At 36.4% G+C, this 13,385-nt stretch overlaps 3 protein-coding genes across 4 annotated transcripts; 2 read left to right on the forward strand and 1 right to left on the reverse strand.

The window, feature by feature from the left end:
* Positions 1 to 1,248: 1,248 nt before the first annotated feature.
* Positions 1,249 to 7,667, reverse strand: LOC100182737 (protein cereblon). 2 transcript variants are annotated; one of them, XM_002127896.5, is made up of 11 exons: positions 7,352 to 7,667; positions 7,096 to 7,282; positions 6,854 to 6,915; positions 6,470 to 6,558; positions 6,078 to 6,280; positions 5,629 to 5,799; positions 5,204 to 5,307; positions 4,625 to 4,752; positions 2,407 to 2,607; positions 2,158 to 2,351; positions 1,249 to 1,926 (listed from the first exon to the last, which is right to left on the reverse strand). In XM_002127896.5, the coding sequence occupies exons 1-11, from the start codon at positions 7,407 to 7,409 to the stop codon at positions 1,698 to 1,700; spliced, it is 1,626 nt and encodes a 541-aa protein (XP_002127932.1). In that variant the 5' UTR covers positions 7,410 to 7,667; the 3' UTR covers positions 1,249 to 1,697. The 2 variants fall into 2 exon arrangements, with proteins under 2 accessions (XP_002127932.1, XP_018668400.1); XM_018812855.2 differs by having other exon boundaries at positions 7,096 to 7,279; positions 7,352 to 7,648.
* LOC104265875 lies at positions 2,647 to 4,927 on the forward strand. The gene is made up of 6 exons (XM_009860912.3): positions 2,647 to 3,054; positions 3,161 to 3,429; positions 3,620 to 3,752; positions 3,939 to 4,028; positions 4,186 to 4,314; positions 4,551 to 4,927. Exons 1-6 carry the CDS (start codon positions 2,866 to 2,868, stop codon positions 4,611 to 4,613), a joined length of 873 nt encoding a protein of 290 aa, XP_009859214.1. The 5' UTR covers positions 2,647 to 2,865; the 3' UTR covers positions 4,614 to 4,927.
* A 321-nt stretch (positions 7,668 to 7,988) lies between the features above and the next one.
* Positions 7,989 to 13,182, forward strand: LOC100185094 (sideroflexin-1; the record flags this gene model as incomplete). The annotated part of the gene is given in 11 exon segments (XM_002127728.4): positions 7,989 to 8,072; positions 8,133 to 8,205; positions 8,412 to 8,585; positions 9,035 to 9,133; positions 9,189 to 9,264; positions 9,606 to 9,691; positions 10,017 to 10,144; positions 10,361 to 10,410; positions 11,650 to 11,699; positions 11,821 to 11,868; positions 12,786 to 13,182. Coding segments are annotated over 11 exon segments (965 nt in total), but the record flags the coding sequence as incomplete, so codon positions are not given.
* Between the last annotated feature and the right edge of the window lie 203 nt (positions 13,183 to 13,385).

Genomic DNA, 13,385 nt, shown 5'->3' on the forward strand with positions numbered 1-13,385 from the left:
GTCGTATGTGTCATTGGGTAAGACACTTAACGATAATACATTCATTCATTCATGATACAAATCAATATAGGCAGCCAAGCTCGACGCGATGGCAAAAGCAAAATCGTTATGAAAGGGAGCATCAAAACAACATACACTATAATCGATCAATAATAAAATATATTGAAGTTGGACCATTGCACAGATAGGTGCCGTGCCGTAGATCGTGGAACATAACCACTTGCTTTGAACTTGACGAGTAGGCTAATTACTGCTGCAATATAACCACTTAATAATTAACTCATTAAAATATTAGTAGCCCTGCAAGTGGCATAATCCTTCACTGCATATGTCTTTTTAGGTTAATTCTAATGTTTTATTTCATATTATAGTAGAAGGGAGGAAGACGGGACACTTTAGTACATAGGCTACTGTTCAAATGTTCTGAGCGTTTTATACAATTAACAACGGTCTATGGGCGTCGTGATGATACGGTTTTATAATTATTGGAATGTTTTTTGTTTACTACGAAATCGCGAAAAAGGACGCGAAAATAGAACAAAAAGGTGTCCCGTCTTACCCCACCGTACTGTATTTTATACTGAAAAATACATGCATACATTCTACAAGATGACATCAGACAAAATAATATTTAAAATCGAGATATAGGCCTACACCAGGTATACTTGGCAGCTGGCCGATATGTGTGGTATTTTAGAAGCATTACATCATGGAATGCTACATATTTGATGATGCGCCCAGCAAGAAACCGACGCCGTATCTTTAAATACGACATTATCTCTAACGAGATCGTCATTAATAATTCAAGATCAATGGGGTAGGCTGATTCGTCAACGCAAAATAACCTAACAACACATACTAATACGGTGTGATCGCTGCCATGAAGAAAGTTAAATTTTTGCGCGTATAGTAGGGAGGGAGAAGATGGGACACCTTAATTTTCATTCTATTTTCTCGTCCTATTTGGTAGTAAACAAAAAAAACTTAAAATTATAAAACCACATCCTCACGACTCTCATAGACCGTTGTTAATTGTTTAAAACACGATCAGGATATTTGAACAGTATGCGCTAAAGGTGTCCCGTACTTTCCCCCACCCTACTATATTATGCATAAGGTTTGTTGTTTAAAAAAATCAAAAACAGCCTTCAATTATGTACCAAACACTTTAACATGTAACCAATAAAAACCCCTAAGGGCCTAAGCCTTCTGTGACAGTTTTCAACAAAGATTGGCCCAAGCAGGGAATCAGTTTGCCAATCGCATGACCTTTAATTATTTATGCAAGTCAGTTAAAGGTAACAATACTAGGCAGACAGCATGTTTGAAACATATAATCAAAATATTGAGCGAACCTGACCAGTTAAAACACTACCAATTGAACTGCTGGTCTCAGCGTAACAATTTTTTTTCGTCACTGTATTAAGCGACGTTTTTGATCCACCAAACTTTTGCTATATCAACATACAGCAGGAACGTTGTAACGAGAATAAAACCAGGTGAAACAATAATTATCCTTCCCATGTGTCTGTATAGGTCTAAAGCAATTTTGCTTTTGAATTTCATGTGGAAAATTAATTTTAGACAGAGCATTAGGGTAATGCTGCTGTCAAGCGCATGGGATGATAGTACAATAGAAAAAAACTTTACGTTATTTAAATAAATAGCAGAATCAAAGAAATAAGCGCAACATGTCGTCACAACTGTGGGATCCACGGTGGCCGTTCTCGGAACATGGCGGAACCGTACGCGTCATCATTGTCACCTACGTCATCACCAATGACATCACTGTCCGCCACCTGGGGTGAAAGAGCGGAACGGGTAAGTCCCCAAAACTTCTGTGGTATAAGGTTGGGGTTGGTGGCGGTGAACCTCCAACCCATGTGTCGACTACATCTCCGACATTCGCATATCGTCCACGCGTACCTGACAGTTATAAACCAGATGTGAATTGTTATTAAACAGTAGTTTACCGGGTTCTGTTTTATTTACCATTTAAATGTAAACAATCTGTACTAAATAAGTTTTAATAAAATTATCCCCATTACTGTGATGCTCTAGCCCTCAGTCAAATAACTTGACAATTTTGTAATCGTTAAACATTGCATTTATAGGGTTATTCAATGGTTTACCCAATCAAATTATAAAAGTTCTAACCCTGGAAACCAGCTGTGCTCCGTTGATCGTCGCCCAACATGATCAAGGCTCGTGGTTTTGTATAAAGTGAGTGTCTCGTGTACCACCCCTCCTGGGTTTACATATGCAGCCATAGGACCAGATGTTGACATGCTGAACACGTCTTTGCGTTCAGCGATGCGTAATGAGCAATGCGAGCAATGGAGTGTGGTGGACTGTAAAAAATAATACGTAAATCTCAAAAAATAAAAAGAAAGTATATTCTCCCACCTTGCGGAGAAGGTTCAGTTCGCAGCGTAACCGTTGAACGGCGCTCTGGAGCTGTAAAAGAAACAATCGACGCTCGACACTTAATGGGACCATCGTAACGACCCAAAAGGAGAAATCTGTTGCACCAACCGGACACTGCGTCTCTAGAAGTCTTCCATTCCATTCCCGGAGTTCTTTAAAGATCTCTAAGCGAAGAAAATCCTAAAACAAAAGTGGCAAAAAATTGAAAAAATCCGACACAGATCGTATGCAGTTGTCAGGAAACGAGATCGTTCGGTCTTAGTTAATGGAGCACAATTGTGGTGTTTTCAATAAATAATTCATGATTTGTATTTATAAATTGCGACTTTGATCGTCGCGATCGGACTTATTGCTCTGTTGCGTCACAATTACTTCCTGGCCACCACTGCTTTAATCGATTTCGGGAATCAAAAAGTGTCAGAATTCGTTTGCACAGCAATGGGTGGTAATGGTTTATGCTACAGGGTGTTTACCCTTGGTGGTCTGTACAGGACAGATCAATCAAAGGACAGAGTATATTGGTTGATTGTAATCATGTTTAAGCTGATTCTACCATCGCTGTTTGTTGTCGTATCTCAACGCAGTGAGCTGGATGCTTACAATTGGCAAATGGAGGTACACTATAAGGTGCGGGAAATATGACGTTTATTGTTTTAAAAACGGTGCTAGTAACCTGGCATACAATATGTTGTTTAATTACGTGGTTTGGCTAAAGTGGGTTTTGTTTACACAGACAAACATGCGCGGAAGGTGCCATGCGTACAAGCTTGTTCCTTCTATCGGATACACACCGAGTGATCGCTTTAATGTGATTGATGAATACTACGACGACACCGGTACGAGTGAAGGTGCGCAAGGCTCAAAAACACCTGACATTTCAGTTAAAGAATTGGACAAGCAACTAAAGGAAATAGCAGACTTAACAAATAAAGGTTTAGTTTTCCTAAACCAAGGAAAGAATTCGAAAAGAAGGGTATCTGAAAAATGCTGCAAGATTTTCAGGTAAATTAAGGTATTCTGATTTTAATTGAACGATCGCCTGCTGTGTGGTTTACTACACTTGCGTGTACACCTAACATGCATGTGTTATCATGTGTTCATTGTATTCAAGTAAAATAGTTCATAACCAACTGAGTAAAACGACAAGCAGTCCTAACACGCATGTATCGAAATGAAGAATGGTATGTTGCAGACAAACCGTCAAAGAACGCGAAATCTGCTGGAAAGAAGAGGGCGGTAAAGTGTCGGCATCCTCGTTCGTACTCGCCATGTTCATACCTCTAATTGCGACGTTTTTATTATCGATTATTATGGTGCCTATTAAGGTAACGTCATATGTTGATATTATAAATGTAATTAAATTTTGAAAAGACATTTTAACACCATGTGTGCTTCGTATGTTAACCACGTTGTTGTCTGGCTACCACAGTATGACACTAAACGAAATTTATAAAGAAAATAAGATCCAATGAAACATGAACAAACGTATGTATGACGAAGTTAATGTACAGAACAGCAAGCTACTACAGCGCAAGATGGTTGGACGTGGCAATCGACCAAGTATGGAGGTGACAGCTGAAGAAACCATACGAACCATACAAGTAAGAAACACGGGGAGAGTTTGTAGTTGTATGCTATATATTAAAAAAATCTGTTTCTTATAATGTTACATAAAATGTAAATTTCTTCTGACCAACTTTCCAGAGTAAGATGACATTTAGTTTACTATTTAACAAGATTGTTGTGTTTAAAACTTAGAATTCAGTTCAATTTGTAATTGAGTTAGCAGCATTCTATTGCATGGTGTACAAAATTTGGGAACTATCGGATTCAGTTCTTAAATGTGCTGGATATGCACCATGTCTGCCAACCTACAAGTCACACCAGGTAAAGAGACATAATTATTCAGTCTCTAATTTCATTCTGTTGATTTTTTTTAAGTTTCAGAAAAACATTTCTTTGAGAATATAAATACCAGCATGTAAATATGCTGATACTATTCCCAAGCCTAAAACAGGCACAAAACATGTTTTGTTTATGTGCAAATATAAAAGTCACATAAGTGCTTTGCTTACCTGGAATTTTTATTAACTATAAAATTTAACTAATTTACATTCAAACAGCTCATCTTTTTGGTTGTTGTTGCCCAAACACCTTGGATAACAATACTATGGAGTTTGATCTAAAGATAACATACCACGTCATACATACGATGCACCCACGGTTGCCATGATGTGCTCCATGCATTCCTTCTCATATGTTTCCATGTATGTTGGTAATTACTCTGAAGGGGAAACTGGGACGCTGAGAGACTATCACCACATTCTGTGTAAATAATATTTAAAGATTATTATTTACTGCACAATAGACTTTGTTATGTGCTCTGTCAAGTTCCCAGGTGTGCATCAAACAGACTTACAGGATGTGTTGTATTCATAAAAAAATGAGAACCACTGCAGTAAATGATTTTTTGATGTGACAATAAAATACAATGTTAAAAACAAATTCTACATGAAGCATTCGGATGTAAATTTAGAAATCAACCAACAAAATAAAAAAAATAAAAATAACATTACTTCAGCCACGTAATATATTTCAAGGGAAAAAACAATGTTGAAAACACTCAATGGTCTTAATATACTTCTGTATTCCATAAGAAAATAGCCCAAAATACTTTCCTGTTTTCAGATGTGAGAAAGTAAAATTTTAAATACAAAAATGCATGCAGGTTTCTTATACAATAATGTGTACAGAAGTTTTAATTACAAATGCTCACCATTAGTAGCAGTGGTGGGTTGGCAATTTCTACATAAACCAAGACTTTTATTCAAAGATTGATGATCAATGTCAGATATTATCTTTACTTTTGCCAACACATTTCTGGAATACACAACATTACAATGATAGTCAACTTTATAATAAGGTTATCCATATGGTGCTATGATAAGTTAGTCTACACATGCAGATAGGTTGCAACAATATAAATCATGAGTCATCATGAGTCATGACCCCAAATGACCACATTGTTTAACTTACTTTGTTTAGAGGGTAAAATTAAGGTGTTTAAGGTTAGAGACAAAACTTTGAGAGGCACAGGGGTAGGTACTGTTATATTCGCTTCTTTTACAAAGAAAAAAAACTGTAAACAATGAAACCTATACAATCATGCACCCATTCAACAAAACCCTACACGAAGCTCACCCATCAAGCTGGGTTCTTTTTTCCATCAATTGAAACCGTTGTCGGCCAACAGCAACAATTCGAAGTTGTGTGACCTCATGATCATCAGTTTCACGAAACGACCGAATTTCTGCCGTGCAACCAAAGTCGTAGAGGTTTTTTGTCACCTGTGTTCCACTGCTAATTGTAGGGCTGTTGGAGAAAGTGGTGGATAAAGGGTAACATTGGACCTGATGGTTGTGTACAGTTTAAAGAAATAAAGTGATGATTTCACAGTAGGAACTTTTATATCTGATATAGACCTACTTAAGATAAAACAAAAAACTTCTAATAATAATATTCATAATAAATAAATCATAATTCCGAATCCATATTCTATAATCTCATGGTGCAAAGATCAGGGACTAATGAACATAAACTTGTAATTATAGAATGTATCATGTTCTCTATTTGCAACAACAAACCCTTACTTTGCTGTCAAAACTCCAAATGTTTTATCCTCTTGTTCCATTACTCTCTGTATCAGAGCAACTTCATTAAAACGGGCAATCTGAAGTGGAAGTGTCTGGCCCGGTATGAGAACAAAGTCATTCACATACATAATGGGCATTGTGATGTAACTATCTTCCTTCTGGTATGGCACACCGCTGCAATCTTCCATTTCTCCAAGGTACTAAAGTACAAAAGCAAACAATCAGATTTTAAGCAAAAAGTTATAATACCATGGTATTGATTTCTTTTTATCAAGTTTTAGTACTTATTCATTGTCATTTCGGTTACTGATGTTTCAAGAAAAATTATCCACAATTTACAGTATTTACTGAATAAACATAAAATTAATTAATATTAAAACATTACTAACTGAATGTGAAGTAGGCAAGTTCTTGTCAAAAGTAATGTTTGTTGGGGTTTTAATGTTTTCTGTTTCATCATCATCTTCCGGATCACTGTCTGGTAAAACAAAGAATATTCTGATCCATTCTAAACAAATCAATTTTTACTCTTAACATGTCTTGGGACCTGGAATTTAATCCTGGAGAGTCGAGTACCTAGTACCCAATCAATGCAGTTACCTATAGAAATTAATTACTTTAATCAAATCAATCACTCCTACAACAACTGTAATCTTTTGGGAGCTTTAACTACAAAAAGTCCAAAAAATATATACCAAACTAGAGAATATTAAGATTACCATAACCACAAGCACTGTATACAAATACAACAGCATACAAACAATGTGACTTACTGTCATTATTTCGTCTCAGATGTCTTTCAATCCAACCCCTCCACCTTCCAAAGTTTTGAAATCTGTGTTTTGATCAAGTTAAGTTTCACAAATCACAGAAGATTTCTTAGTTTTTACAAAAAATGCTATAAAATGGATCAGTAAAGAGTGTTAAACAAGTAAGTTGTGGACTTCTTAAACATGAAAGAGAATAGGTCTTGATCATTCTGAAAAACCTTGCAGTTATTTAAATTTTTTCTCACCTAGGAAGATGCCCACCCTGATGTATGTGAAGAAGGAAATTCCTCCATCTTCCAACTCCGATCCTGTTCATCTCACCGCCCTCCTCTTCTTCCTCCGATGATTCCAACTCATTTTGTTCATCATCGACCACAGCTAGGTCTTCTTCAACTGCTTCTTCTTCATTTAAGATCAAATCACCAGCATCTTCTAAATACAAAACAAAATTTCATTTTTTTGGTATCTAGTTATTTCTAAGACGCTATAAAAAAAAATTACCGTTGTTTGGGCCCATGCTGTCATCTTGGGAGATTTCACCATGATTATCGTCTTCCATAATTGTTTATACCCGGCGTTTTTTCGATAATTTAAACACAAATCGATCTTAAATTTCTTTCCGAGACACTTATTGAAGTTGGACTTTTTTAGGGTTCAGCGTCCGACCTTGATTGCAGCATAACCTCAGTAAAAATTACAATCGTCAAGAAAACGTTTCGATTAGGTTTAACAAGAACACGACAGCTGAAAATGGTAAAAACCCGAAATAGGTTACGATAGCAGCTGAAATGAGAAAATGTTTTCTCTTGTTCGCATTCAAGCGTGACCGTCTGTGATTTCTATTCTCATGAATCCTATAGATATCTTAATAAAACAAAATTCGATTTCTGTTGCGTGGTTCCGTCGGCTGATAACACGCCCCAGACACACCCACTTAAAAAAGTACGTTTATTGGTTGGTGGAAAGGTGAAAGGTAAAAATATGTAACTCAGCTGTTTTACTTTGTTTACTTACGACAGATACCAGTTTTCCGGTTAGGCAATACCTCATGTGAAGGTCATACTGATATTTTACAATTTTTTATCAGAAAGCCATAACTTACACCCTTAGACAATTGTAATGGAAGGAAGCAGCCAAATAAATCAATTCAGTCATGTAGACTTATCAAAACCAAAATGGTCTCAGGAAGATTACGTTGGAAGAGCGAAGCATTTTTTCACTGGTATAAGCATTATAATGCAATTACATGATAATTTTTTAAAACAAATTAATTTTTCCACAGTGACAAATCCAATGAACGTTTTATTGTCCAGCAACGACCTGGAAGCTGCCAAAAAGCTTGTTACCACCTTCAAGTAAAACATTATTGCACATATTGGCTTACTGCATTTAGTATTTTATTATGCATAAAAAATATACTAACATTTTTGCAGTTGCATATGAATTTATCCATGTTAACACCAACCTATAAGATGTCAAAAATGTATGAAAAGAACTGAATCAACATAAACCAACAGACAACCATTTCATACTTTTACAATAAATAAATTTTATTTTTAAGAAACAATGAACCAATTCCACCTGGGACTACAGAGGAGGATTTATGGAAAGCAAAATATCGATATGACAGCGCCTACCATCCTGATACTAAAGAGAAGATGATTCTATATGGTCGTATGTCAGCACAAGTCCCAATGAACATGACTATCACTGGTTGCATGCTTACATTTTACAAGTTAGTATCATAGGGACACTATGTTAATAACCGTGTACAACCTATTTATTCTCATGTAATGGAGCGTCAGTCACATTATAATATAAGTGTTCTGTTTTATGCACCTTATACCGCTTAGGTGTTAACCGTGTTACCGAATAAGTAACTTTGTGGCTGATTAATTTTTGCCTTTTTTTTCATTTTTTTATGTATGGCTTACAATTTAGCTTACCCATAACCATAAGTAATGGCATTACTGAGTTAAGGTAATTGCCGAAAGCTGTCTAACCAAAGAACCCGTATGCCTACAAAAATGGGATGCATTGAACTTCAAACTTAGATCCAGATGTGAGCGCTGTTTACAATTGTGCTGCAACCTGTACAGTGGGCGAGTTAACCCCTATTTTGATTTGAAACAAACTATATTTGTTTTACATTGAACATATATACTAAAATATATAATCCCACAGAACTACACCAGCTGTTATATTCTGGCAGTGGGCAAATCAGTCTTTCAATGCAATTGTAAACTATACCAATCGAAGTGGAGATGCACCTCTTTCAACAAAGTGAGTGTCTTGTTCATTTTTCTTTATTATAAATTATAATAATGTTTCTTTGTAGGAGAATTTTAACCTCGTATGCATGCGCTACTAGTGGAGCTGTTGCTACTGCATTGGCACTCAACGCCATGACTAAGGTAATAAAGGTGCATTATATCTTGGTCAAGGCAATAAGACTGTAAAAGTAAATCATCATGCAGTTAAAACAGTATATCACAATAAAAAAGTGGCTTTTAGCCACCCTATGTTTTACGATATACAGGTATCAACAATATGGGGTACAGAGTTCTATTGTTGCTACCAGTCGTTGTGTATGATCTTTGTTGCATAAAACATATTGCAGATTTCATTAAACGAATATTTTATGTGGCAAGACTCAATCTGGGTTTTTGTAGAAATAAAATAAATGTTACTTTTTATGCCAGAAGTTGTTAATATTATATAAACGGGTTTATATTTATGTTTTTATTTTCTACAGAAACTTCCCGCTCTCGTTGGTCGGTTTGTACCACTTGCAGCAGTAGCGAGTGCCAACTGCATCAACATACCAATGATGAGAAGCAGGTACAATATTCTTCTTATCCCAAACATTACACTGCATATTCTTCCCATCTTATCTAGACCAAACTCTATTATTTATAAAAAGAGTCCAACAGTTTGAACAAATTGTATTATAGTGTTAAAGCTTAAAACCTAGTACAAGTACTAGTTAGAACAAAAATTCCACCTCTATTAAACATACTGAGTACATATTTCAAGATATGCCAACTAATTGTATCATTATAAATAAAAGATTAATTTTCTTTCGAATAAACGACTAGCTAGAGTGCTGCCCTCCCCTTTTACACTATATTGTCTAATCTTACATTTTATGAGTCATTCCATTAAGGGAGTTGACGGAAGGCATAACTATAAGCACACATGATGGGGAAGTGGTTGGAGAGTCAAAGAATGCGGCGAAAAAAGCGATCGTCCAAGTTACAGTATCCAGAATAGGAATGGCTGTGCCAGGAATGGGTAAACCCGCATAAAATTATTTAATAAATTAATTATGTGAGACTGTGACCATGCAGCACAATGTAACCTAATAACGTAATATGCATTATTTTAAAATTAGGCAAACTGAAACTAGTAGTTTTTCATAATATTTTAGGCACGAACACTATAGATTTCCCTGTTTTCAAAATCACAGTATTTACAGCTTATATATTAGATATCTTCATTTATTTCCAGTGATTCCTCCTGTGATAATGAACAAGTTGGCAAAGGGTTCATTTTTAAAGGTAAACACCGTTTTTATGGTTTATATTTCTAATTTAGCTGGAGTTCTTGTCGTGAGTGGCATTTCCAAGGTCTTACAGAAGCTAAATGCAAAACATACTAGTTTTAATTCTTTGTGTTTAAAACCGTGAAAGACTGTTGTAACACAGGTACAGCCATTGAGCCATCATTACTAAAACATGACGCACTGCTTGTTACGTAAAACAAACGAATATGATTTCTTGTTTGTCGTTTTCTGTGACAAAACACGGACGTAGGTTATAATCATGTCTCAAAGTCTCAACGAAAACAAGTGTGCTACAGTTTTGTTAATAATGAACGTATGTTTGTTCAATGTAACGAAATACCGCCATAATCGAACGACCCTTCACCTACTCTGTGGTGTTTTCACCACTTTCCTGCCCTGATGGCAATTCTATGTCAAACGATGTCACTGTGATGCTCATCTTATCTTATCTTAATAACGCTGCACGTATTTCGCATGATTTTCGCCAAGTAGGATTGCACAAAACCACAAATGCGCATTAATTCAAACCACTGACACTCGATTGCAATCAAAGATTCGTCTAATGAGAACCTTACATCAGGAACCGACGATATCTTGCAACTAATTGAGATTTTGTTAAAAAATTTAGATCAATTCGTGAACGCCAGATTTTGTTTTTGAAAAACTTTTTGTCTGATCTGGCCGCACACCCCTTGGCACTTTCCCGTGATAAATAATATCCTGCATTCTTTTACCTACAATGAAAAAAAAACTTGCGTTTGGTTCACTTCCATGAATGGGGCCCATGTAATAAAACGTCTTACAGCGTCCCGTATCATACATTGACTAAATGACAACCCACTTAAACAACGTAATATTTTAGAAATGTATTTTTAGTCATCGGAAAATCCGTACACATATACCAAGTTCACCAACTGACCCACTTAAGGATTCCGTATCAACCCAAAATTAATAAAGCATTCCACAGCATCACGTTTATGCACATCGTTGTCACCTTATCTTTATAAGGTTACGCAACCGTCAGGGCGGTTAGCTGAATAGGGCGGTGGAAGGCACTGTTTGTTGTCGAGAGTGTTTATCTACAAATCGTATCAGTGTCGTATTTTTTCTGATAGTTCACTAGTTACGTCACAGTTGGAACAGCGGCAAAATGGCATGGATTTAAATTAGGCCTGCTCCTTTTTTTGGAATTTTATCTTGTCGTATATATCTAATTTTCCATTTCATTTTCCAGCGATTCCCGTACATGAACGCACCAATACAAGTCGGCCTCGTCGGACTTTCGTAAGTTTCTTAGCAATTTAAATTTCATGTTTCAATTTGACAGCGACCACATTTTGGACGAACGTTTGGCAACTGCACACTTCATAGTTGACAGTTTAATCAATGTCCGTTTACATTTCAGACTCGTGTTCGCCACACCTTTGTGCTGTGCCTTGTTCCCCCAGCGCAGGTCAGTTACTTTTCTAATATTATATACGAGCAGTATATACCATCAGTTTTAAACTATACCAGCTATTTGGAATATTGTAGTGTGGGGAAAGATGGGACACCTTTTTATTCTATTTTCTCGTCCCATTTGGTAGTAAAGAAAGAACATTCAAAGAATTAAAAAACTGTATTCGCGCGATTCTTATAGACCGTTGTTAATTGTTTAAAACAAGATCAGGATATTTAGATATTTTTTCCCAGAGGTTTCCCATCTTTCCCTACCCTACTATATTATACATAATTTGTTTAATATTTATAAAAATTGCGAAAAATCATTTTATTGTGTATAGGTTGGAATTTCGCCCATAATGTGCCACTAATAAATTCCCGCTGTGATGCACACATCCGCAATAAAAGTTAACACCTTATTAAAGGTTTGACATTACATGACACGTAGTCCGTTCCCCACCCCCTTGGTTACATATGATTTAGTGAACCAATCACAAACTACTATACAGCATGTTTAGTTAAGGGTTTCCAGATAACTACGTCTTTACGTTAAGAGTGCTGTCTGTTATGCGTAGAAGGCAGCACTGGAAATGCTCGTAAATAGAAATAACGATGCGTACACTTGGTGTAAGTTGGTTTAATCGCAGTTGGCAGCCATTTCCCACCACAAACACGCAAATACGGCATAACTTCTCATTTCCGAGAATAGCATGTTTCAATTCGCGTTAAATGCCAGCATTCGAAGAAAATGAAGTCATTACCTAAGCTCATATCCAATGTGTGTACGATTTACACAAACTCAGGTATACCACACGCAGTTTATGAGCCGTGCTACATGGAGGTGCGACGATAATTTGTTTGCAAGCACAGCACCGTAAGCCCGGTTTATCGAAAATCGCAATTAATTTAACATGGCCTACCTTACCGCAGCTCTATGCCAGTAACAAGGCTGGAACCCGAACTGCAGGACGATATCGCCAAAAGAGGACTTCAAATTAGCGATGTCTACTTCAACAAGGGCCTGTGACGTCATAGGCTCCAGGCGAGGGACTTTCCGCACAACTTTTATCGTCACCTAAATTAATCGCAACTTTCTAGGAACGTCACGTATTTATTTCGTCATTCGTATCTCACTATTTTGTAAGGACATATTGCGTGATTTTTTTCACTTTTTATCCTATTTTTTACAGTTTTGCTTGCCGGTTTTATTCGCTATAAGGTGGTCACCGAAATAAAAGGTCGTGCTAGGAGTTTACTTTATTAACGAAAAGGACCCACCGTTTTACTCGATGGACAAAGACGCAAATAAGATAAAGAGTCAAATTTACATTGGTGTGTTTGTTCATGTTTTGTTCACACTGAGAAAAACCAACATGCTGGATAAGTAAAAGCATATTTGTATATATCTGGTGTGGCAACGTCAAGTCAAAACAGTTGTTTATCATAAAAACGCGTTAAATAAAGAAACGTTTGTATGTTAAAGATTATAAATCGTGTGCTGACGCACAGAAAGTATACGATTCAAGCTTC

Source organism: Ciona intestinalis, chromosome 8 (assembly GCF_000224145.3).
Source record: "Ciona intestinalis chromosome 8, KH, whole genome shotgun sequence".
Classification (NCBI taxonomy): Eukaryota; Metazoa; Chordata; class Ascidiacea; order Phlebobranchia; family Cionidae; genus Ciona; species Ciona intestinalis.